Genomic DNA, 26,716 nt, shown 5'->3' on the forward strand with positions numbered 1-26,716 from the left:
GTTGGCTGTAGATCCCAGAATCCAGGAGCTGCCGAAATGCCAGCTGCTCTGGGGACATCCTGCTTTGCTAGATGGTAACATCAGAACATGCCCTCTTCATCTCTCTTTCTCTTCTCTTTGCTTCTGTCTTCAGTTTGGCTTCATCAGCTCCTAGAGGCAGATCTTTTCCACAAGAAATAGAATACATATTTCTTTATGTGCCCAGGAAAGTATTCTGCTTGCCCTGTCTTGGTCATCCAGCCACCCTTTGATGAATCCATGTCGATGGAGGAAGGGCGAAGAGAGATGTGGTAGTGTCGAGGTTCAGACATGGCACACGTTTGGGAGAGAAGCTCACCTCTGAGGAGGGGGGAAAGAGGCAGTTTCCCAAAAGGAGGGTGCATTCTGTTGCCAGGAGATGAAACAGGAGAGGCTGTCTATTTTAGAGAGAGAGAAATGTCACAATTACAGTCCAGTGTGTGTAGCGCTGTAACAGAGATAAGTCTGACGCCTCGTTACCACCCGCAGTACCTAACATCACACTTGGTAGACACATTCATGCGATTTTGATGAATGAATGACTCAGTTCTCCCAGCTGACTGTGTACACACTCTACTCCAAACCGGCCCGAAATTTTATCAGCTGCTCTTTATTCTGTACGTTGTATTCGGGGTTTTTATGGCCATCTATCATCTCTCTTCTAATTTCGGGTGCAAAGAGAGTGTATGAGACAGAGGCAGACATGCAGTAAACATCCGGTGTTAATCTCAGTCCCAGAACCAGACCACAGAATGCTGACTCCCCCGCTCATGGGAACGATTGTGTTTTGGGTGACCCGTATGGCCTTTTCGTTGAGGTCTTCAGGATACAAAGCCCCCACCTAAAGACGCGACCCTCCCGTGGGAGCGGGGCAGGGCCCGGGGGCGGGAGCACAGCGGGGCCCCAGCCTCAGGCGCGTCACTGAGCACAAAGGAGACAACAGTGAGGCGGCAGCGGGCGCTGATCTTCGCTCGCCAGCCACTCGCAATTGCGGTTACAGACCTGCAGCTCCCCCTCCCCCACCCGGCCCGCCCGCCCGCCTTTCTGTCTCCTCTCTCCCTCCGTACTGGACGGCCCCGGCCCATTTCCGGGCTCCGGGTATTTGGCATCGATTGGGGCCCGGGACGCGGAGCAGGTGGTCGCAGCGGGGCAGCGTGGTGGCGGCGGGGCAGCTGGGCCGCCAGCCTGGTGCGTCGGGGACCGTCTCCCGCTGCTTTGGTCACCAGCCCCTGCCCGCCCGACCCGCTCCGTTCTCCGGCCTGCGAGCCCTGCCGGCCGGACTTTGCGCCGCGTCCGGCGCTGCTGCTGCGCTCGGGCCCCGGCTCAGCGCCGGCGGTGGCCGGGAAGCCCGCGTTAAAAGGGCAGCCGGGACCCCGGCCCAATATGGCTGAAGTCAGCATCGACCAGTCCAAGCTACCTGGAGTCAAGGAAGGTAAGGGCCGCGGAGGGAGGGCGCGCGGGACCCTCCCCTCTCGCAGCCCGAGGTTCTCTCAGGTCAGGGGCGTTGCCATTGCGGCTCCCGCGGCCCTCGCCCGGCGCCCGTCCTGCGTTGGCCTTGCCTGGACGTGAAGGGAATTGAATTCAGGTTCTAGTGTGGGACCTTGGGCAAGTCACCGACGTTCCGAGCCTGTTTTTTTCTCAAGGGGGTGGTTGAGGGGGACTAGCACCACCCCCTCAGCCACAGCAAGTGGCTGTGCCCGTGTTCTCGTGCATGGCAAAGCCTCAGTGAACGCTGAAGCCTGGGTAAATCTGACTTACTACGCTTCTTAAAAATCGAGGCCCAGCCTGGCTGGCTTGAAGGCTGGGAAGTGGGGAGGGGTTGACGTTCGGTTCCGTGTGGAGCCTTTGTTTTGAAACATGACTCTGTCCCTCCTTCTCTCCCTACTTTTCCTAGGCCAGCGTCTGGCTGGCTCACTGACTTTCCCACCTTCCTCAAGGTTTAAAAGTTTAGTCTTGGCTGTGTTCTGCGCGGGCGGGAAGCCACTAGAAGCATTTTCTTACAAACAAAACAAAACAAAAACCACGGGGGAGCAGGGGACTGATGACTTTGTCATTGCTTTTTATACCAATGTCCAGGAAAATTGAGATTGATTGGTACTGACCTGGTTTCAGCTGACAGCAAGTAGCCTTTTGACTTCCCTTCTCTGTTTTTCCGCCAGCTGCCTCAGGACCTAGCGTTTTTTTAACTGAGGTCTCAGGTGCTGGATCGCCTTGTGCCTTGAGTTACCTTTGTTTATTCTTTGATGCTAGGAAGCATAGACGTTCCAGAGTGCTGCTGCCGACCCCTAAGTTCCAAGGGCTTGCAAAGTCGGCTTTTGTTGGAAATGTCATTTGTTTCGACTGAATACTGTAACCTGAGGTGTCGTGGAGATGTGGAATTGAAAATAATTTGTACTTTCTCGGAACTGCTTGTTTTATTGCCGGCTTAATTTGACTCAGTTGGTCTTGTGTGTGCTCAGGGCAGCCCAGGAATCTCAAGAAAATCAGGGACTGCTTGATGGCTTTCCCAGAGTTTCAAGCACTAGGAGACTAGTGACTAGTGGTCACTGAATTGATGTAGAATTTCTAATGGACCTAGTTCTGTCTTACTGTTCCAGAAGGATGTTAAAGCTTAGGCGTGAGATTTTAGCATTAATACTTTTCTACCTTTCTGTCCCGGGTATGGCTTTGATGAAGACTTAGGACTTTTACCTGTAGAAAACAATTTTCACTCTGCTGTCAAGACTAAGGAGCCTGAGTGATAGGAAAGGCAGATCAATACTTTGAGAGTTCTTATCTTAGAGATTGTCTAGTTATCCTTTGCTTTTGGATATAAGGTTTTTTTTGTGTGTGCGTATGTGTTGGGTTTGTCTCTAGAGAAAGAGTGATCCTTGTGCAGTGTGTAGTGCATGATGAGTAGAATGAAAATTGGAGTTCAAACAAAACCTGGTATGAATAGTATTAATCGTATAGTGCTATGATTTTATCCAATCCCCTATTCATTTGAGTGACCTGGAAAAAACATAAAACTCTATATACATTTGTATTACTCTCAGTTCTTCTGATTTCTTACCAAGACATGAATGATTTATTTTAACGTATTGTTTCTCAAGGCGTTCCACAAATACCTTCCATCTAAAAATGCAAGATTTTTCCATTTCCACACTCTAGAGTTTAATACATTTAAATTAGCTTTCATTTTGCGTAATACGGTGTTTGGCGATCTCTTTTATGTAATCTGGTAAATTGGTAAGGTAATTTAGTGTGGCTCTTTCATTAAGTTAGAATTAAATATTTGTTACTTTTGAAGGTGGTCAGGAATTGAAGAGATCACTGTCTTTGTAAACATCTGTCTTTTTTGGTTCCAAGATCATCAAAGGAAATGATGTGTTATCCTAGGAATGTCCTATTAATGGTGGTGAAGTTTTTGATCTGAGAAGTGTTCAAGTCTAATAAAGTGTATCCTTCCTTAATATAACTCTTAATTATGGCCCAGTAACTCCCTAACAGTGTCTTTATCCTAATTAAAGAGAATGAAGCTGGTGCCCCTGATAGGGTAAAAACATGCGCAAACATTGAGACTGTGGTAATACTGAAAATCCAACTTTATTTGAGAAGGGTTAGTAGTAGTAATTAGTTTAATATTCTGATGTAGATTTTTGAAGCCCATTCAAAAAAATTCCTGTATCTCCTCTACTTCTTAATTTAAACTTTTGGTAGGTTTATATACACTTACAATTTATATTCAAGTTGGTATCATGAGGTAGATTTCAATAGAGATTACGAATAAAATAGTGTAGTGAATGTGTGCCCCTTTTCATTGCTGCTTAGGAGGGGATGGAGCGCCCTGTGATCTTTTGTCGTGAACATTTCAATAGAGGTCGTGGGTAGCAGCTGACATTAGGATAAGGGGATATTTAAAAATCTTTCCTAGGTTGAAATCTAATGCTTGCTTACTTAGTTTTTAAGGAAGTCAAAAATACTCATCATTTGGACAGACCTTTTGAAAATACACACATCTATGGTAGTATTTATACCTTGGTAACTCTCTTAAACTGGGAGACGAAGGGAAATGGTTGAGTTCATATGTAGGTGAAAAGAATCAAGTCAACTAAGTGTCAGCACATCCTTTTTTTTCTGGTTAAAAGTAAGTATGTTTGGAACATCTGTATACTTTTTGTAATGGAAAACACTGTTGCCAATATTCAGGAATAATACTCTATCTCTTCTGAAACATTTGAGGTTCTAGATTTGAAATAATTTCCAGCCATTTTAAACTTCAGTAGATCTATAACTGAAATGCAAAACGCAATTTGCGAATGTTAGGGAAAGGAACAGGCGTGTTTCAATAATATTCTGAAAGTTTCTTAGTTTAGAGTTCAGAGTTGAAAACACATTTTTCTAGGAAGGAACACTTTTAATCACTTGACAAACTTACATTTTTGGGGGGATCGGTTTTAGTTGCTTCTTTGAATTTTTCTTTTCTGAACCAGCAATCAAGACTCCCTACTTTACTTTTGCTCTCCAAGTTCCTGTATGGGTAAATGAATTGTCCACTTGCCATAATTTTGCCATTTAGCCCTTTCTAACCAAGGTGTTGATCGAAGCCTTACTAGACATTTTGGCATTTCGTCAACTTCTTTGCAATTTCTTAAGCATTAGAGCTTTACCACTTTTAGCCATGCAGTGCATGCTTTCAGCCTCTCCTATTTTCTCCAAGTGTTAATCTTTATTTTTCTTTCCTTACAGCAGTTCTCTCAATCTCGTTTTTTATGTTCTATTCTTATATTCTTTAGGTGGAAAGTTCTGCTGGCTCAAAGTTGGTGAACACTGTGTGTATTGGTGTGCATGTGTCTGCTTAACATCTGAAATCAGTTTGCCTAGGACTGACTGACTTCTTGAAGTACAGGTAGCTATTCTGCGAGCAAATCCTTTTTCTTTAGTGAAAGGTACAGTTTAATACATTTTTAGAAATGTTTGTAAAAGGAGACATACCTAGAAAGCACTGATTTATTTTAGGTTCAGGACACTCCAGTGGCATAATGTGGTAAATTAAGTTAATGGCATACATCCAGAACTTCAAGGGGGAAAGACATAAGATTATGTCTGGTACAGTCAGTTAACCCAGTAGTCTAAGAAATTTAAAGCTCATTACATGCACACTAGGCATCTAAACAGATGGCAGTGTCCGTGAGATGTACATATATCTGGCTACAGGGCAAACTCACTTTCCTTGTTTTTCAAAATTCCGTAACAGTTTTTGTTTTGGTTGTTGCTTTTTAATGAGACCCTGGCTGGGTTTCTTTGAGCTAAGAGTTTTGTGTCTTAGTTATCTTGCTTTACCCTCATTTGGATGAAGGTCTTTTATGTGGTCAGCAACTATTCAGTAAATATTTGCATGTGTGAGTAAATGAATGAGTGAATTGATGAATACATTATTATTCTCTGTTGGTTTAGGAATCTTATCTCTGGCATAAGTATTTTGTATTCTTTTTTGGAGTATAAGCTTTTAAAAGGCAGAGATAATACCTTTTAAAGCATGTGTATCACTTATTTATACCAGCATTAAATTTATAAAAACTTGGATATTTTTTCTAATTTTTTATGGGTATGTCTTGTAAATAGAATTCATTCAGCATAGATATGTATTACATAGAAAAATTAAAGAAAGTAATTTGTTGCTTTCTCTTCTGACTTTGGAGATAATCATTAAGAATAGAATTTTAGTAAAATTTTCTAAATGCTGGTTTGTGTTTTTGATTTTTACTTGAGTAATAGGTTTAATTTTTTGTTCTAAGTGCAAAGCAGTATCGCTCCGTTTGGGAGCAGGAAGGAATCTTACATAATTTGCATATCTGCTGTGTGCCGCGTGTTGTGTTGAGGGTATTTCCACAATAAAAACATTTTCCGTGGCACATGAACATGATCTTTGCTGTGGTATGGAATGCATGGAGTTGTTGAAATAACTTTCTGAATTCATATGTGCACCAAAAATGGCTTTCACAAAAGGGAAGAAAATAGTATATTGCCATATGTAGACTTGCAATACTTTTTTGAATGACCAAGGGAATTTTCAAATGGATGTAACTGTTAATTTGTAAAATACATATATTTTAAACTAACAGATACTTAACGGACAGCTCACACGTGGGAAACCATAGTTAATTGGTACTTTAAAAAGAGATTTCAGAGTAGAAAGCCTTAAAAAACACTGTTCTGGGCCAACTTCCTTATTTTCCAGATGAAAATCTGAGGGTCAGGGAGGGCAAGTGAGCTGTATTACACCATCGAGGCTGAGTAGCTAGGAATTGGCACGTTGGGGCCTAGAATTAGAAAAGTTTAGAACTGTGAGTAGTTACTTACACAGCTTATTCTTCCCTCCTTTTCTTTTTACCTACCTTCTCTTTTTCTTTCCCCCCTTCCCTCTTCCCCTTCTTTCTTTTAAATTATTCTGTAGATACGTAAGATTCATTTCTGATGTGTTTCATTTATGTGATATGCCATATGTTGAAAACAGTAGAGTGAAAATAATAAGACTTTATCTGAGGATGGTTATTTTAAGGGTAATGTATCATATGGATGCTGAGTTAACGTAGGTTTAATTAAAATTTTTTACAGCTTTTATTTTTGATTCAGCAAATAAATTACTGAGTGAACTATAGGAAGTCACACTCTTGCCTCACTGTTTTTTCTAAGTGAACTATAGGAAGTCACACTCTTGCCTCACTGTTTTTTCTACCTGAAAAATCTTGCAAAAATGCATGTCTTCTCTGGTATATTCATTCTAAAGAGGCTAATATTTAAAGGTAGAAACTCTAAAATTAAACGTATTGGAGAAATAAAGTCGTAGGCCATGGTCTTTCCTCAGCCCTTGTTAGGGACATAACAGTTTTTGTTGAGATAAGTGAATTTTTCCTCAGTGACAAAAAGCATGTGATACTCTACCATTCATAAAGAAAACAGTTATGGAGACCACTAAATTTAAGCAAATGCTGCTTGAAATCCCGATTCTCCACGTACAGAAGCATATTTAGAAACGAATCGCTTTGACCCATAGAGGAGAAAACAAACATTAAAACAACTATATTAGCTGTTTCAGAGATAGCCACTGGAAGTGCCATTGGATTAATGTTTTTAACTGGTGACTCATTTAAAGGGGTCCTGTGCTTCAAAAATGTAGAACCAGGATAACCTAGATCTTAGATAAGACCCACAAAGGATAATTAGTTTTTATATTTAGAAAGACTTTGGGGATTACTTCGATGTTTGATTCTAGAATGTTCCAGGTGTCTGAATTTAAAAACCAGCGCAAGTGTTCTCAGATACTACTTTTAAAAGGACTGTTAAGCAGAAAACAATCATTATTTCCTTTTGTTATTTCGTTAAAAACGCATACACACATACATTAAGTGTGTATGCATATGATAGTTGTTAGCCTACATTGAGAAAAAGGAAAAAAAACAAAATAGTGGAGACTTTCTATAAACCAGAACCAATGTATTACCAGTCTTGTTTATTTATCAGTGGTTCTTTCCTTTTTCTTTGTCGTTTTAGTCAAGTTCAGTGAATCATTTACATACAGTAAAAATTCCTTCTTTTTTAATGTGTGGTTCTGAGTTATGACAAATGTGTAGTCTTGGAACCACCATAACAATCAAGATACAGAACAGCTCCTAACGCCGAAACTTCTCAACCCCGGTTTCATGCCCCCACCAGCCACTGATGTGTTTTCTGCCCTTGTAGTTTTGCCTTGTCAAAAATGTTATATAAATAAGATCATATAGTAAGTAGTTTTTTGAGCCTCCGCAAACATACTGTTTATCCATTCACTCATTGAAGAACATTTGAGTTGTTTTCAGTTTTGCTGGGTGTCAGTAAAGTCACTCTCAACATTTGTGTACAAATTTTTTTTGTATGTGTGTGCGTGTGTATTTGAACATAAGTTTTTGTTTCCCTTGAATGGACTTTCCGGGTTATATGGCGAGTGCATGTTAAAATTGTCAAACTGTTTTTCAAAATGGCTGTACCATTTTGCATTCCCACCAGCAAGCTATGTGAGCTCCAGTTGTTCTGCATCCTTGCTGGCATTTGATGTTTTCAGGGCCCACTTAATTTTTTAAATTTTAACCATTTTAACAGGTGTGTTATGATATCTTATTGTGGCTTTAATTTGTATTTCCCTAATGACTCATGATGTTGTGCCTTTTTTCTTGTGCTGATTTGCTTTCTTATATTATTTGTTGAAGTGTTTGTGTCAAATTTTAGCTCATTTTAAAATAGACTGTTTTCTTATTATTGAATTTGAAGGTTCTTTACATATTCTGGATACAGTTCTTATTAGATATACAGTTTGCCCATGTCCATGGTTTTAAAAACCTTAATTCAGTATCAGAATGATATGGGGGATCTAAACACCTTCCTAGCCGTACTTGATATTAGCTAAATCTCTTAGAGATGGTTTCAGGAATCTAGTTTTTATATACAGACTATGTACTCAGACTTATGCATTGGCATTTGGAAAATACAGAATGAGTATACTGTGGCCACCTCAATATGGGGATCTTCTCCTAATTTCTTAAGTTTTTGCAGTGACAACTCATTTATCTGATAAAGAATGAGCAGTAATCCTCTCTCGTAGTTGAAATTTGTTGCAGGGACCTATAAACTACTGCCACTTGTTTTATGTAGCAAGGTAGTTCAGGATGGCTTTTATATTTTTTAATGATTCAAAAAAATGTTATGTGAAAATTATATGAAATTCAAATTTCAGCGTCTGTAAGTAAGTCTGCTTACATACTATAGAGGCAGAGATGAGTAGTTGTAGCAGAGACCACGTGATTGGCAAAGCTTAAATTTTTTGCGACCTGGTGCTAGACAGAAAAAAAAAAAAAAAGATTTGTTTTGGAGCCATTTTCAATGAAACTTTCAAAAAACTTTCTTATTTAACCTTTTTTGGACAGTTCATTTATTGGTATAAACACTGTTTATCATAACTTTGCTTTAATATAATGATGCCGTTGGGAATTACTGTTGCTTGAACGCTTATGACAGGCTATTTAATTTTTGAAGTGACTTCAAAAAGTACAGACTTAAATCATTTTTCTTTCTCTCTCTCTCTTTTTTTTTTTTTTTTTTTGAGACAGTGTATCGCTCTGTCGCCCAGGCTGAAGGGCAGTGGCGTGATCTCTGCTCACAGCAACCTCCGTCTCCCAGGTTCTAGTGATTCTCCTGCATCAGCCTCCCAAGTAGCTGGGATTACAGGTGCCTGCCACTATGTCCAGCTAATTTTTGTATTTTTAGTAGAGACGGGGTTTCACTGTGTTGGCCGGGCTGGTCTCAAACTCCTGACCTCATGATCCACCCATCTTGGCCTCCCAAAGTACTGGGATTACAAGCATGAGCCACTGCATCCAGCCTCTTTTTTTAAGAAGAAAAAAATTACACTCCTGGTAAATTTTGGGGGACTTTCAAAATCAAATGTAGGTAGAAATCTTACGTAAAGTAAGATTATGCCATATGCCAGCTCTGAGTAAGGGTCTGTGGGGCTTTCAGAAGTTCATGAGTATTCAACAGATTCAACCACCTTAAAATGTTTGCTTATTTTATTTTATTTTATTTTTTTAGCTTATATTATTGGCCCTGTGTAAAACTTATTACAGGTATTTGTGTGAATGAAGTATCATTTCATCTTTTTAGAGCCTTGTATCAGAGGTACCTAGGCTGATTTATCACCAGATTTTTCATCTTGCCTGATGAGCATTTCCAGTCCTGATACAGCTCTTCCGTGACCAAATACCAGGGGAGTCTCCCGTGGACTTTTTTGGCTTTTGTTTTTCCAATGAGTCATAAAGGCTTAGTCATTTTCCATTAACTTCAGGAGTTTTAACTGCATATAGTAAAACTGTGAATGACTTATAAGGATATCTTTCCCTCTTCACTGCTTTCACATCAGCAACAAATTCTGTTTTGTTTATTGACTATGGAGGAGTCCATGATTGACTTTAAGTATTATATTCACTAATTTTTGAGTAGCATCTTTCCACCAAATACTTTGAAAATACTAGATTTTTCTTTTTATGTTATGAAGGTCTGTGTAAATATAGCATATAAGAGTTGACAAATACTGTGAAAGACTCTTTTTGTCTAGATGGGAGTCCTGACATAGAAGAAAGAGAAAGATAGAGGCTCACTTAATGTTCCACATTCTTCCCATCTGTACATCTTGAGTTTGCCTTAATATCTGGACCAGTAGCTGTTTGGGAAAGGGCTATTCACGCTCAGTGACTACATTTATAGATCGCTTTCTGGCTTTTCCTAGAAAATACTTTCAATTCTGTCCGTGATCGCTGGATTCTAAGTTGACATGTTTGCTTCTGTTGTTTTCCCAGCATTCTCTGGTCAGACCTCATTATTTCACATTGGTCTTTGGTGTATCCACAAATCGTTCCTTCTTTTTATAGTTTCCCCATTGAAGCTCCATAGAGCGAATCTTTGAAAGATCATTTTGCCTATGTGTGTGTGTTAAAGGGGACAGACTGTAGGTGGAGACAATGGTTAGGGAGTTTTACTGTGCTAACCCCTGAATTCCAGGAATTTGGTTTCCGTGGCACCCAAACTCCCCAAAGTAGAATGACTATTGGGGCTGAAAGGCAGGGTCACCAAATAATTTACAAGCCAAACCTAGATACTTTGTGAGTAAAAAGGGATGATTCTAATAATTTCAACAGAATAGGTGTATTTTGGTGAACACCCAAGTGAAGGGGGGACTTTGCTGAAATACCACAGGAAGTTGGACATGATGACTGGGAGAAGTCACTGTTACAGAACTTTCTGACTGTGCAAATGTAAAGTTTTAATTGGCTCTTAAAACCCAAAGGATACCTGTCTCCCATAGACTGTCTTGAGGTTCTTAATTTATTTTCTATTTCATAATCGATTACTAAATGAAACGTATAATCTGCCCTATAGAATGTAGTCGAAATCATCGGGGTTTTATTTATTCGTATTTAGTAGTCACAGAGTTTATCAGAATTCTATTTGGATAGCTTATTTTTGGTCCCCAATTAATAGGTTCCTCTATTCCCCAAAAATGTGGGGAACAGATGTTGAACCTATTTGTGCAATTGAAGGAAGGTAAGAAATGGACACATTTCTGATTCCTACTACTTGGCATTCATTTACATTTTAAATAGAAATGTAACAGGCTACCTTTTTACTCTGCATTTCTGTTATGCATCTTTTCAGTAATTGAGCTCCTCTCAGAATTATTTTGCAGTATTTTCTTTAGTTTACCAATACATTAAATAATTTATGCAAATTGAAATCTAGCTTAGAGTATAAAATTCAAGTTCAACTGAGTAAATTGTTTGTAAAGGGAAGTACTTTGAACATGGATTTGTAAGACCTGGTTTCACATCTCTTCTTTACTACTTATTAGCTGTAAGAACTCGGAGAAGACAATATCTCTGAGCTCCAGTTTCGTTATCTGTTCATTGGAGATAATATTTAATGTGCTTTGGGAATTAACTGAAGAACTGGATATGGAAACATTTTGTAAAATGCAGGAGTATACATTTTCTTTTGATATTACTGTTCAAGTTGACCTGTAAATGATTCCACTTTGCTATCTTCCACACCACTGATCCTATGAGCCCTACTAACTGTCTATCTAGAATTTCCTTCTTCAGTGTCCACATATATCCTATTTCTGTCCTACCTCCCAACCCCTGGCCTCGCTCAAATGCTGTTTCTCTGTAAAGTCTCCTGCTTCTTTCCTGTGTATCTCTCCAGCCCTCCTTTAAGTATTTACTTCCTTAAGCAACCTGTCTTCATGCTGTATATCAGGCTGCTATTTCTCTCAAGATGAAGCTGGTCGCTGACTGATCTCGGTATTTCTTAAAGGTCCTCACACATAGGAGCTATTCCAGAAAACTTGGGAAATAAATCTGATAATTTGTTCTCAGTGAGCAAGCTATTCGAGGTAACCAAATTAATGACATGAGAGTAAGAGCTATGATCATTTGCATGAATTCCCTGGCATAGGAGTCGGGGACAAGGAGCAAGTCTTTTGCTTTTTGTTGTGTGAGTTGGTCCAGCTCTCAAATTTCTGTAGGAAGTTGATTGGTGTTGCGATGGACAGCTCCTGAAGTCAGAGTAGTCTCCTTTGGAGGCAACAGTCTTCCTTGTTTAATGATTAATTTTAGTTCTATAAGACCCTGGCAATCTTTGTACACGTTCTAGTAAAGTGATATTGTCATTTTGTTGCTCTTACTAGAGTATTCAGTTAGTTTCTTAGATAGTATTGGGTTCCATCAGAATTTTTATGTGTGCTATTTTCTCTTTTAGATTCATTTTTAGATAAAGGGGGGAAGACTCTTACACAGTTTAAACTAGTCAAACATAGTGTGTGTTTTTAAAATTCTTGATATAAGGGGAGACAATTATGAAGAATCTGAAAGTTTTGGGTTGGAAACAATGAATGTACAGATTGCAAACTTGTCTTGGTTTATATTGAAAAGGGGAGAGAGCATGAGCAAAAGAATGAGCTGAAGCCTTTTTGCTTTGGGGATGGTATGTTCAATTTGTACTTATTTTAGAATGGTCTCTTTGAGGTTCATATGGTGTATTAGAAGTTAACACTGGTTAGAAATATGCAGTGCTATGAAAAACAAATGTATGCTTCAAGGGAGTTATGATATAAAATTTTCTGAACCATCTAAATAATTTTGACTCCATATGAAACAAGTGAGGCAAATGATTCTTTTATAGCAGAAAAGGATTTGGACAGCTCATCTTCCTGTTCACAGATACAGGCTGCCCCTGATTTTCTTTCATTTCCTCTGCAGCGGGTATTACGTGTTAACCAAGCAAACTGTAGGTTGTACTGAAGCCAATTTCGGTAGCAATCGTAGAGAAATCTAGGGCATTTAGAACACGTTCCAGATGAACATAAAAAATTTGCTGATCTTCAAGAAGCCTTCTGAATATGGAGAGTGTTGACTTTCCCAGGCTGTCTGATCATCTGGCCCCAGGAAAACCTTTTAGTAAATGTCACAGTCCACATTTATATTCATTGGACAGTTAGTGACTGATAACATGGTCTCCTTTTACTCTGATAATGAAGACCCTGTGAGAACTGTTAGTTGAAACAGGAAAAGCTCACCTTTTTAAAAGGCGTCGGATTGAACAAAAGATTAAAATTTATTTATGGTTAAATATACTCTACAGATGGATAGAAGCAGATATTGTTATCTTGGATGCTAGAAATAGTGAAATCAACAGCAACAATGAAGAAAGCAATATTTGGTGTAGGCGAAAGTTAGCATGGCAATTACCCTAGATGAATAGGCTTTAATTATTACATTTTTACATGATGTGTAATACTTGTATCCAAGAGACAAATGTCTATCACTAACACCAAATCAACTACATTTCATTCTACCTTATTTTTAAGTTGGATAGATTCTTAAGAGGTAATTTAATCTATCTCCTCACAGGTCAGGACATGAGGCTCTGATTTGGAAAGTGACTTGTCAAAGTTCATTCACTTGATAAGCTACTGACAGAGCCAAGACTAAAACTCTGAGAGGTATCTGGAATTAAGAGGGCTCTTTATACTATGATTTGCTTGTGCCTTATATACTATGATAAAGTCCTTATATTTCTGTAAATTGGGCAAGTAAATCTATATTTATTACATTTAAGTTGCTAAAGTGTCATGGAGATGTAGCAGAAAGCTTTTACTACAGCAACTCAAAATACAGAATTAGGAAACTGCATTTAGATTTAGCTATGCCAATAAGTTTTAATCTGCATGTTAATATACTGGTTAGATTTTGGCTGGCTGCACTTCTACTCAACAGTTTTCCTTCATACCCTTCTTGATGGTGATAATTTGATGATTCTTCTATTTCAGTAAACTGTAATTACGTAATTTTCACATAGAATTCAACTTTCTAATCTTGGACATTCAGCTGAAAAAGTTTGGAGTGGCGGAGCTTATTAAACATTTTAGACATTCTGATTTCCCCGTAACTCAGGTGGACAATGTGTATAGTAAACATATTCTCCCTCAGGTGGACATATGAGGCTAGAAAGAGCTTTAGACGTGCAGTAAACTATTGTTTATATTGTTATTCCTTGCCAGGAAACATTGCTTCAGATTCTGTTTCTTTTTCTTCCAGAGACAGGGTTTCACTCTGTTGTCCAGGCTGGTGTACAGTGGTGCAGTCAGCTCACTGCAGCCTCAAGCTCCTGGGCTCAAGTGATCCTTCTGCCTCAGCCTTCTGAGTAGCTAGGACTTCAGGCCCATACCACCATTCCTGGATAATTAATTTTTTTTGGTTTGTTTTGTAGAGTTAGGGTCTCACTATATTGCCCAGGCTGATCTTAAACTCCTGGCCTCAAGTGATCCTCCCACCTTAGCCTGCACTGGGATCATTTCTGCAGATTCCTAAGAGCAAGTACTCACTGCATATTCCAGCACAGATTTTGTACTAAACAAGTGACTAGATCTGTGTTAATCAGTGACTCAGTGGGACCTCAGTAGAACTAATACCTAATAGAAAATGACTAATTATAAGGATTTATTAACTTTGATGAGGCCAATAATAGGGTCTATTTATTGAGCTGCTGCTTAGTGAGTAGCAGATGCTTTCTTTGGCCCTTCACATACCTTACCTAATTTAGTCCTCACAACATTTATCCTTATTTTACAGATGAAGAACCTGAGGTTCAAATAAATTAAATCCTTGTCCAAGGTCTTTTAGCCTGTAAGTAAGCAATATTTGAGTCCTGATCTGGACTCAAAATACTCGTAAATACTTCTCAAACACTTAGCAAAATTCAAAACAGATCCAGGTTGTTGTTCTGTATACTCTGTTTAGTTGTATGTTATTGAAGTCTTAGCATCCTCCTCACTGGAGTCTCTCAGTATGACTGGCTTAAGGTTTTGCTTTTCTATGCTCAGAGCGCTTGCTTGTTTTCAGCCTTTGTTGGGAATAGAGAACTATCAAGAGGTCACATGTAACTTAAGTACCTATAAGGGGAATATAAATTTCTTTCTTAAACAAAATTACCCTACTCTTGTGAAACTACTTGGAGAGCCAAAGTCGTTGACAGAATCACTTCTTAAAATCTGTGTGTAACTCCCTGTTAACCTGTGTGGGGATTTTCTGGATGTACTTTGAAACACTGGCTGGCTTCCTCAAGTCTACTGTGGGGTCACCTTATTCTATATAGACTGTATTTCCAGCAGAAGAAATATTATTTTAATATAAGCTTACTTTTATTAAAATTAGGAAGACATAGCTCCTGATCTTCTGTGGAAGTGTCCCCCTAGATTGTATAAAACTGATTTGATTCTGGGAATGTACTCATGGTCTCAAGGTATCTTTTAGACAAACACATTTCTAGTCAGTGAACATGGCCAGTTACTGAGCATGTGGTGTCCTAACAGTGGAATTGCAGAGATTTCAAGATTTACACATTTGTTTTCTGTTCCTACCTTATGATTTCCGTAATCCAAGATTTCTAGAAATGTGTATAGAGTTCTGACAAATGGTTATCAGAATGGAATTGTGAGCATTGCAGTTTGCTTTATGGGAGCAAGATTTTAAGAAATTATTTTACCATGCCTGTTTATCCTATGACTCTATCTAAAGTAAAGTTGTTGGGGAATTTTGAATGTTGCTCTCATTCGTTTAAAGTTGAAATGAATTTACTAATTCTAATAAGAATGTGCTAGCCAAAGTATCTAGTTGCAAAAGAGAATTGGAAAATGGAAATATGTGACTCAAAGGATAAATAGAACTCGCAGTAGCTGGTCCTTAAGGAAGCTCTTTTGTCATATGAAGCCAATAAACCAGAATGGGTTTTCTTCCCCTGGTGTAAACTTGTACTTAAGTTGGGCTGGAAGTGATCTTTGGGTTTTAATGGGCATGACCGGGTTTATCCTACAGAGGTTTAGGGAGATGGGTGGCTTTTCTTTCTAGGCTAAGGCAAACAGAGTACTGGCTGCCAAACCATTTGAGGGCTTGTGTAAGTGCCAGGAAAAGTGCCATTCAACTAGTGAAACAACAGAAGGTTGGAGTTTCTTTAGGAATACATGGGGAAAAAATAAAATAAAATGAATTCTTACTATCTGGATATGCTTTGTGAAAAATTGCTTTGGAAAACATTGTCTACTACTGCTTATATAATGGTATTTACCCTTTTGAGGATGCCTCATGGCTATCAGTGGCCTGTTTTTTTCATAGAATGTCTGACTGCCTCCATGAGAATAATTGATAAGTACCTTTAAAATTTCCTACAGTGCTCAAGTACAGTTGACCTTTGAACAATATGGGTTTGAACTGTGTGGGTCCATTTATACATGGATTTTTTTTCAATGAAGTGTAGATCAGAAATACAGTACTTGCGAGGTGCAAGACCTGTATATACTGAGGTACTTTTCATATACCTGAGTTCCACAGGGCCAACTGCAGGACGTGAGTATGCACCAATTTTGGTATCTTTGGGGTTCTGGAACCAATCCCTCTCACGTATACCCAGGGATGACTGTACTTAGGATGGTTATTATTTCTCTCATATTACAGGGACATAAACATAAGTGATGTTAGTTTGTTTAAGATTATTTAGTTGGTGAGTGACAGAGCTAGGATTGGAATCAAAGTAGGAGTTCTCTTGGTTTCACCATGCTGCTTCCTTGTGCAATAAATATTCACTGAGTATCTCAAAGAACCAGTGTTCTGTACAGTCTACTGCAGAAGCTACTGTATAACAGTTTCATCTTTAAGTATAATTTTAAGTCATCTCTTTATGTTTAATTACGAAATTTTATAAACCCATTTAAAAAGTAAACTGAACAATTTAAAAACAGCAGAAGCGCTTCCTTTTTACTCATCTTTATGATTTTAAGAGTAATTATTTAGTTGCTAAGTTCATATATTCCTGAATTGTTCTAAAGCAAAGCAACCATGTAAAATGCAGTTGTTTTTTAAAGAAGGTACGGGAGACAAGAAATCTAGGAGAATGTTTCTTCAGTTGTGACTCGTTTAACTTTAAGGGCCAGTCGAAATTCATAAATGTTCACATTTGTTCATCGGAATCCAGGGTACTTCAGTAAGTGTTTGGTAAAGTATTAGAGATTTGGTGGGTTTATTCAGTACCAGTTGTATTTCAAGAATTAAACTCCTCTAACTATGTTGAATACCTGGTTCACTTTACTTTCTAATCAGGAATTGGTTCACTTTGTGTCTGTGACTGTGTCTGCACAATGGTTGCTAGATAAATGTAGGATAGCTCTTAACCTTTCACTCTACTGAGGTTAGCAACACTATTACGTTAGGCCTGAGGAAGAAGCAGCATAGGAGAAATGCAAATATGCAAGCACTTTGAAGATAAATCAGTGGCTGACACAAGACCAGTAATATACTCAAGACCCTTGGTCGTCTGAAATGGCAAATGATAACATCATTGTGTTTGCAAGCTCACATGCTTGTGCACGCATGCACATACAGAAGGTTAAAATGGTTTTATATGCTGTGAAGTCTCTAATTCAGGCTCACTGAGCGGTCCAGTTGTCTACATTAGTTCTGTCGTGCTGTCACATTGTGATTATCGTCTAGAGCAGTGCTATCTAATAGAACAACTGTGATGATGGAAACGTTCTGTATTCTGCACTGTCCAGAGTAGTAGCCACCAGCCCCGTATGGCTATTTAGCACTAGGAATATGATTAGTGAAACTGAGGAGAGCTGAACTTTAAAAATTAAATTTATGTAAATGTAACAGTTACATATGATTGGTGGCTACCATATATAGTGTGAAACAATTGTTTGTGACACTAAAGGATAGAATGATGATGGATTGATAGAACATATTGATTTTGGTTCAGTTTAAGGATGTCATTTCTGTTTGTTTTTGGAGACAGAGTCTCGCTCTGTCAACCAGGCTGGATTGCAGTGGCACGATCTCGTCTCACTGCAATCTCCGACTCCCGGGTTCAAGCAATTCTCCTGCCTCAGCCTTCTGAGTAGCTGGGACTACAGGTACATGCCACCATGCCTGGTTAATTTTTTGTATTTTAGTGGAGATGAGATTTCACCTGTTGTCCAGGCTGGTCTCGAACTTGGGAGCTCAGGCAATCTGCCCGCCTCGGAGTCCCAAAGTGCTGGGATTACAGGCGTGAGCCACCATGCCCGGCCAGGATGCCATTTCTAACAGATGTTCCATTGAGCATTAGACTGTGAGGAATGCACATCATTTGGGGTTTTGAAGAGAACCTTAGTGACTGCTTGGTGGGAATAGAAAGAGCCCAGGAATCAATTTGATGGGCACTCAGAATAAATGACCTCCTGATTGAGCTCATTTTGAGGTTATGGGATGTTTCTTGAGAAGAAAGGAAGCTTAACTTGAGTGCGTTCTGTTAATACCTGCGTCAGCATCTTCTAAGAATAGACAAGGCTAAGGCTTAACTTTTCTTGGGTAGCTTCTGTTTTGTTACTCCCACCAAAAAAAAAAAAAAAAAGGTTTTGGATTCAAAGCACCAATCCATACAGTTAATTCCTTTAACACAGAAAGCTTGTGAGGTTGTCCATGTTTGTGGGCATTTTAAAAATCATTTATGGTAGCCGAATCAGATAAACCTTATATGGAAAGTTTTATCTGTGTTTGACAGTTTAACCAATATAAGGACTGCTCTGTTTCTACCTTGCTACCTTTCCCCTGCTTTTTCACTGTTCTTCTCACTCCAGATCATTTGTCCTGTCAGATGGAAATTCTGACTCAGCCATTTTCTCTTTCCCAGTAAGTTACCCAGTTACTCTGTGGTCGCTGATAATGATGTAGATGGTCTGTGATACTAAAGTAGTACTTCTGATGTGAGGACTTATATCATCTCAGCATTTTCGAAACCCACTTGCCTGCAATCTGGTGTATCTGCGGTTAGCTATAACATATCTATTTGCCAAACAAGTGGTTTGGGTTACTGGAGTGTTCATTTAACTTTGAATTTAGGGGATTAGAAAAAATGTAACTCAGGAACATACTTTGATAAATTGCGTGAGAATGAAATGTTGGGATTCAATCAGTAGTTTTACTTTTCAAAATGATTCTTTGCAGTGTGTTTATTGAAGTGTGCGTGTGTTGTTGGCACACAGTTAAAACTTATGCTTATTACCCTTCTTGTAAAACTATTGATGATGCTATTATATAATTTAGTGTTCCCTATTTTAAGTTGCCACATGATAACTGAATTTACTTGTACAGTTGATGCCAATAAAACGTTTCTTTGCAGTGAAGAGCTGGTATAATTTCTCCATTCTGATAATGAAAACTGAATAACTTTTCCTATTTCTCTCCTTACATTGCTGCTCAGGAAGATTGCTGACAAATTTGGGACCACATGTGGGCTTTACTTTTGTTAATGTTCAAAGGAGCATTAGGAAATGAATCAATAAAATTGCTGCTACTACTGATTTTCTTCCTTGTAAATATTTCTTAAATTTACTGTTTAGATGCTATAAGAATAAAAACATGTATCTCTCTTTATTATGAAATATTTTGAAGAGGATTATCAGATTCTCCTTCATGGAAGATGAATTGGAAAAAACAGAAGTGTTTAAAAAAGAAGAGAAGCTACATTGTAATCCCATAGTATATTGTTAATGTTAGAATTTTGATTATCCTTTCTAGTACCTTCTAAATTTAAATTGAATAGTCAGGTATTTCATCTGTAGTCAGGGTATACTATAGGGAGGCATACGATCAGCTCTAGACTCTGCCTATAACATGGAGAGTACATTTGGGACTTAACCTGTGCATTAACCTGTGTGATATGCTACATGGATTGTTATCCAACAGACGTCAGAAAATCAGTTGTTTCTACAAAACACCTACATACACTCTGGAGAATGTGAGTGCTTTGAGGCTGGAACTAGGACCAGTTGATAATCACCATAGGTTGGCAGATTTTGTGCTTTTGGAGACCGTTTTACTTCTGGTTATCGGAAAAATGGGCTGTGCTTTAAAGCAAAGGGGGTTTCCAGTGGCTGAAACGTTTAAAAGGAGTCCCAGATGATTGCTTGGACAAGATAAGGCTGAATTTGGCAACTATTAAAACCCTGTCTGATAATGTATCTATAATTTTAATAAAGTGATAATTGGCATCTTTTTATGAACAGTGACTGAAATTTAGAAGTATCTGAGGAAACTAGGAAGCCTAGTCTGCCATTTAGGACCATTATTATTGGAAATATTTCCTTGGGATTACAGATTCTTGATACTCTTGACAGTTTGGTACTGTAGCCAAGATGGTGACTTTGGCAGGTCAGATATTTGGAAGAAATTTGCAGAAGATCCTGAGTTATGCTATTCTGGTGTTTGTAAAACTTTTTGTGAAAAAGGCAGCTTTCTATCTGTAATGTTTATTGTAGGATAGTTAACCCCGAAAATTTGTCTTTCTGTTACTAGAATTTCTGAAGGTTTTTCTCCTTTCTTCTTCTTCTTTTGTGGATATCAACCTCGAGTTGTTCTTTTTTCTATTCACCTTATACTTAATTTATTAACATTTTAAAATTCTTGGGATGATTTGGCAGTTTGCAACTACAGGGGAGTTCTAAGGATGTGGGGCAGTTTTCTAAAACCAGTAATTCAGGAGACTAGCTCCAGGTGGTGCAAATTCCTGCTAGCAACTCAGCACATACTGTTTTCTCTGCTTTAAATGCCACATATATCCTAAGCACCCCATTGCATTGTTTAGCTGAACAAATACATCTATATGTATACACACATTTTTCTTGATTCTGAGCTGTAATCTTAACAGTGCCACTCATTTAACTGTGTGATCTTGGGAATATTATTACAAATCTCAGAGCCATCATTTCTTTGTAAGTTGAGTGATCTGTTTAATTGTGGCCCAAAGAAACCAAGAATTGACCACGTGCCTGAGTATATCACTTTTCTAGGTATTCTAGGATTCTATTAGGCAACATAGCCTTTCATTATAACAAATCTGAAATTCCAGGTGAAGGAATTTACTGTTGTTTGAGGTCATGTTGATAGACATGTAGCTCCATAGCCTTGTTTCAGATAAGCTGGAGGATGTGGATGAATCAATATGCTGGATGGATGTGGGTGGAAAAATCCAACGTTTCATGTTATGCCCTGTGCACTAGCCATCATTGTTCTAAGGATCTATCTTTTTCACAAACATTTATTTGAAAATCACTATCCTGGGCACTGGGATGAATGTGGGAGATAAAATGATCCATAATATTTTTCTTGCTTTTCAGGATCTAGAATGTATGCTGGGGAAACATGAGTGAAATTTTTTAATAGTATAATTAGTGCTACAGTACTCTCCTGTAAACTACATGCTATGAAAGTACTGAAAGAAAATAATAGATGAGTCTGCTGCATGTTTGTGAGTCAGCTACACAGGTGACATTTGAATGGGGGTCTTGTAGGTTGATTGTGAATTTTCTAGATGGTAGAGAGGTGGATGGGTGCTCTGGGCAGATAGAACACACGAGATCCCACCACCACCATCTGTGTGTGATGCTGACTGAGTTTCTGGCCCATTTGCAAGGCTCTCCTATTTTCCTTGTTTCATTCTCACAACGACCAAGCAACCAAAAATAGAGACCAAAGGCACTAACCATAAGAATCTCTAAACAGTTGAAATATTGGAAATATTGCTGGGTTCTTTAGTCATCTGCATAAGGTGTAGAATGAAAATCTTCGTTTTTCACAAAGGAATTACAGAAATTCTGTGTGGACTTTGTGGACAGTTTAGGAGTGGGATTATTATACTAAGGATAATAACTACAAGACAGTGAATCTGATATAATTGTATTATGGATCTCTGTTTAGAAGGATCATCTATCTCCCAGACAGGTGGAATATCATGGCATGTTGGAAAGAACAGGGCATTTAGAGACTTAAATTAGAAAAGTAGCCCTGCCGTTGATTACTCTGGCTAGTAACAAAATAAATGAAGATAGAACACCTATGTAGATTATTTGCTTAACTTCTGACAAAATTAGATGCCACTACCTTCGCACTGTCATACTGTAGTTAGATTTTGTTAATTTCAATGACATGAAAATTTTAGAACACTAAAAAATGGAGAAGGATCAAAAGTTTGTGTTTACCCTTTGTTCTCTAGTAAACGAATTGCTCACGCATTACTTAAGTGTTCTTTTGTTTTCAGCCTTGAGCCTGAAAGTGAGAAATTTTAGTTATCAGTGATCAGCAACTCAGAGCTATGTTTGCTTTTATGGGGCTCATAATTGGGGTATTTGAGTAAGCATAAGAGAGTGTCTGCTGTCTATAGCCAAGCATCTCTAAGCTCCCTACCTGCCCTGCTGATGGGGTTGGAGGAGGGGTTTGGTTTTGCTAATGGTATTGGCGGTAGTGATATTGATGTCATTTTGTTGATCTCTGTATAAACATTGCTGAGGCTGAGAATGTAGAGGATTTGTCATTAGGATAAGCTCTATTCAGTTTCTCTGACTCCTTTTCTCTTTTACTCAGGTAATTTTATTAGAACTTTTAATAAAGAGAAGAAACTAACCGATTAGGGAGACATTTCTTTTGTAGGGCAGCATAAGAGTTTTATAAAATATGTTTATTATTTCAAAGTGTGGTTAATATATCTTAGAGACACGAGTCTAAAATTTAACAATATCTTCTCTACCCAAGTGGAGGGAAACTTGTGGGTGTTGAAAAGAGGGTTAGAGAGATGAGGGCAAGTGGTAGGTCCCAGAGAGAGATTTCCCTTGGAGTTTTTCGCTGTAGTCAGTAGCTAGGGTGTCCTGTAGGTCACTTAAGAAACACTGAAAGAATCTGAAGGATGGGGTGATGGGAAGAGGGTGAGAGATGAGAAGGTGCTTAATGGGCACAGTGTACATTATTCAGGTGGTGATTACGGTAAAAGCCCAGACTTCACTACTAGACAATATATCCATATAACAAAGCTGCACTTGAACCCCTTACTTGTATACAATTAAGGAACTTTTTATTCCTGTTTTTTTTCAGGTGTAAATATAGGCCGATTGTGATTGCTAGAAGTCTATTTTTGGGAGATAGTGAGGCAAAGTAAACTAGGTCTCATTTTTATTTGCATTTTGAGGGACCTGGAAACCACTTTCTGAATACATGTGCCATCTTTAGTAAAAATTACTTTTATCCTTGATTTTAAAGAACTTAATGCATATCTTCTTTTAACTAGTATTTAATAATGCTCCCTCCCCTTTTTTTTCCTGATACTCTAAGCAGAAATATCTGGGGCCAGAAGAGGTGGATTTGATTTTCAGTTCGTTTGTTTTATTTGTTGGGTAGTCTTGCTCAAGCCGTTTTATTTCTCTTGAGCCTTAGTTTCCTTGTAAATAAAATGGGGATGTTGATAAAGCCTTTATCCTCAGATGGTTAGGAGGAATAAATGTGAAAGTGCCTTGTAATCTATGAAGTGCTGTATAAATGTCAGTTGTGGCTGTCTGTTATTACGAAACTTTCACAAGACAAAATGTATCTCTTGAATATCTTTCTTGTTCATAGTAGATGTTTTCATGTATGTAGAACAAAGGAAAGCAAGCATAATCCCTGCTTTCAAAGCAGAGTATGTAGTCCATCTGCTACTCATAGCATTTACATAAAAAGAATAATTCACAAAATTCTACCATTCTATAAAAGGGAAAACAGACGTAGGTGAAAGAAATAGCCTCTTGTTAATGTATTATTAATCCAGGCATTTTTATGTGGGTGGGAGCTTGTAAAGTTGAATCATGGCAATTGTAATTTCAGAAAGTCTTAGGATGTAGGTAAACGAACAAGGGAAGGGGAATGACTTTTTTTCAACTTCCTTTTTAGGTTATGTAGAATTAGTTGGGAAAGCATTGGGAATGTGCACATTATTTGGATAATATGTGAAAGGAACGTGTAGCCACTCATTGAATCAGAAATTTCTGGGTTTGGTTGAAATATGTACTCATTCTGCTTACTTGACTGAGGTGAAAAAAAGGAGTTCTTGATAGCAGGAGCACCGTTCACTGTTTAGATTTAGTTAATCTTGTGCATAGCTTTTAAACTTGGGAGCAGAATTTGTTTAGCAAAATGTCCCCCACCAAGTTTTTTTCTCACTGGCGTTGCCAGTATAAATACAAGTTAAGTTCTTGATTCTTGTCCAAAATTTGAGACTGTGTTCATTTAGTGGAAGAGTAAACAAAATTTCTGCTGCCCTTCGGGGTATGTGTGTATGTGGGGGATGTGGCAGGAGTTGGGAGGGACCCTTCTGTTTGTCCCTGAGAAAAAGATAAGGGAATTCTAAAGACTCTTACCCCATCACTTGTCAGTCTGAATCACCTCTTTGAAACAGGCTTTCAAAAGAATATTTTGTTTCTGAGTGAGAAAGAGAGAAACTTGCTGTAAATGAGCTTTCTAAAATAACAATCTTAAATATGTTTTATGAAAAATGCTCAGTTTACTTATTTCTTTGTTGGTGAAAGCTGAGAAGATCTTAATCTAGTACTGTTAATGCCTAAGAAAAAACATTTTTAAAGACTATTTTAGGCCTCCAAATTTGTTGTCATTTGGTCCAGAATTTTAAGAGACATTCAAATCATTGTTGGTTTGTTTTTTTCTCTTTTCCTTTAAAATGTGGAATTATTAAAGTTTACAAATTTTGTCTCTATTTTTCTACTAATTGCCAATGGTAGGGCAGACAAGGGTGTTACTTGTAGAAGGAGAACGAGTAGTTCTGCTTTGAAGTTTATGGAAAGCTCCTACAGTTATTGTTAGGGAATGGGGGAGTGGGCTGTGTCTGGAGCTGGAGGGGTAAAGTTGGCAAGCAGATGTACCTGAAAAAAGGTGTGTGAGGAGAAGCAATAAAGCGAAAACAAAAATGAGAGACTTAGGAAGCAAATGCAAAAAGAGAAAAAGAAAAAGTATGAGAGGTCGAGTTTGGTTGGTGTGAGGTGGAGCGGGGTGGTGATCACCCGATTTTCTTTGGTACATTTCAGGTAAGTTGTATACCAGGAATGCCTAAAAAGGAACCAGTTTCTCTTGAGGGTGCACAGGGGCTTTCCTATCATATCTCTTGCTGTAATTCCCTTTGGGGCTTCTGTGCTCTGGGCACACAGAACTCCAGAATGGCTTGTGGATTTTCATCTTTTTGGCTTTTTCCATAATTGGCCCCTTTGCCAAGAATGTTTACCACTTCTGTCCTTAGGAATTTTAATTTACCTTGAAATACATTTCGTGTTAATTACTTTAAGGTTTCTTGATACAAAGTTTCTGGATGCATTCTGTTTAAATCACTCCCACTTCTTACGTCCACCCCCAATTCATAACAAGCATAACTGCTGCAGTGTTTATGACTTCAAAGAATTGTCTTTAGTACAACAAATTGTCTTTAGTACAGTGTTTATTAACTTACATTATACTTGTTTTCCTCTCTGATATTTCACCTCATTGATGGCTTGGAGATGACTCATTCATCCTGAAATAGAGTTCAACACGTGTTTATTGAGTAAATGAGTGTTAATTAGGTGCATACGATGCCATTCATGTATTTAGGGGGAGATCAACATCTCAATGAAAACCATTCTTTAAGGAAATGGGTGGGGGGTGTATATATGTACATATTTATGTATGTCAGCCAGTCGTCCTTTCCATTTCTGAGACCTGCTTGGCCTGTTGTAAATTAATTCACCGTATACTAATTTGTATGTACAGGCATCCCTCATTTTATTGCACTTTCCTTTATTGCGCCCTGGACAAACTGTGTTTTACAAATTGAAGGTGTGTAGCAAGCATTTCTTAGTAATAATGTGTTTTTAAATTTAGGTATGTACATAACCTGTTTCGACTGAATTCCATCGCACATTTAATAGACTATCAATAGACTATTAATAGACTATAGTGTAAAAATAACTTTTATATGTTCTAGGAAACCAAACAATCATGTGATTCATTTTATTGCGATATTTCCTTTATTGCAGTGGTCTGGAACCAAACCTGCAATATCTCCAAGATAGACCTGTGTTTAGATTAACATATCAATGAAACTCCTTTAATGAGAATGGGGATAGGGTTATAGTTTTATGTAGTTTGTTTATTACTAAATTTGTTTAAATGATATTTGACATATCTTATGTGTGTTATGCTGTCATAATAGCAGAGTTTAATTCTGTTTATGGCATTATTTTCTCGCTTTCTTCTACTCTTGTTTGACTTTATGATCCAGCTTTTTTTTTTTTTTTTAACTTCTTTCGAATTATGAGCACACGTTGTGTGGAAGGTGCAGAGAGTGCACCCACAAAGTCCCTGCCATGAAGAGCTTGCAGCTGGATAGGAAAGCAGCTGTGTGCTCGAATTTCAGAGCAAAGTGCATTTTTTTCTGTTAATGCTCTTCTAAGCAATGAGGCAGAGTTGCACGGCTTTTAATGTTCAAAAGAGACTTAGCCATCATCCGTAACACTGGGAAAATGGGCAGAGGGGAGAGCCTACAAGAAACTTGAGATCTGGGTGGGAACAAAGAAGAGTAGTTGTGTGATTGACTGTGGCGGGAAGCTCATTTTAGTAGCAGGCTGGGAGCAGTAGGAGACATTGATAGGGTTGGCTTATGGCAAGAAGGTCAGCCTGAGTTCTGGATGAGTGAAAGTAAACATAGGAGGGAAAAAGTTTGAGAAATGGGAAGGTGAAAGGTGGTTCACCTTAAA

The 26,716-nt window shown here is 38.4% G+C and overlaps 1 protein-coding gene across 3 annotated transcripts in view; it reads left to right on the forward strand.

Moving 5' to 3' along the window:
- Positions 1–763: 763 nt before the first annotated feature.
- CCDC50 (coiled-coil domain containing 50) overlaps positions 764–26,716 on the forward strand; it is a 117,280-nt gene continuing 91,327 nt past the window's right edge. Inside the window, exon 1 of one of the 3 annotated variants that reach the window (XM_033213054.1) lies at positions 764–1,450. In XM_033213054.1, the coding sequence (XP_033068945.1) occupies positions 1,402–1,450 (49 nt within the window). In that variant the 5' untranslated portion in view covers positions 764–1,401. The remainder of the gene's footprint in view (positions 1,451–26,716) is intronic. The other 2 variants (XM_033213053.1, XM_033213055.1) reach the window with 2 other exon arrangements.

The sequence above is a fragment of the Trachypithecus francoisi genome, unplaced genomic scaffold (assembly GCF_009764315.1).
Source record: "Trachypithecus francoisi isolate TF-2019V2 unplaced genomic scaffold, Tfra_2.0 Lachesis_group0, whole genome shotgun sequence".
Lineage (NCBI taxonomy): Eukaryota > Metazoa > Chordata > Mammalia > Primates > Cercopithecidae > Trachypithecus > Trachypithecus francoisi.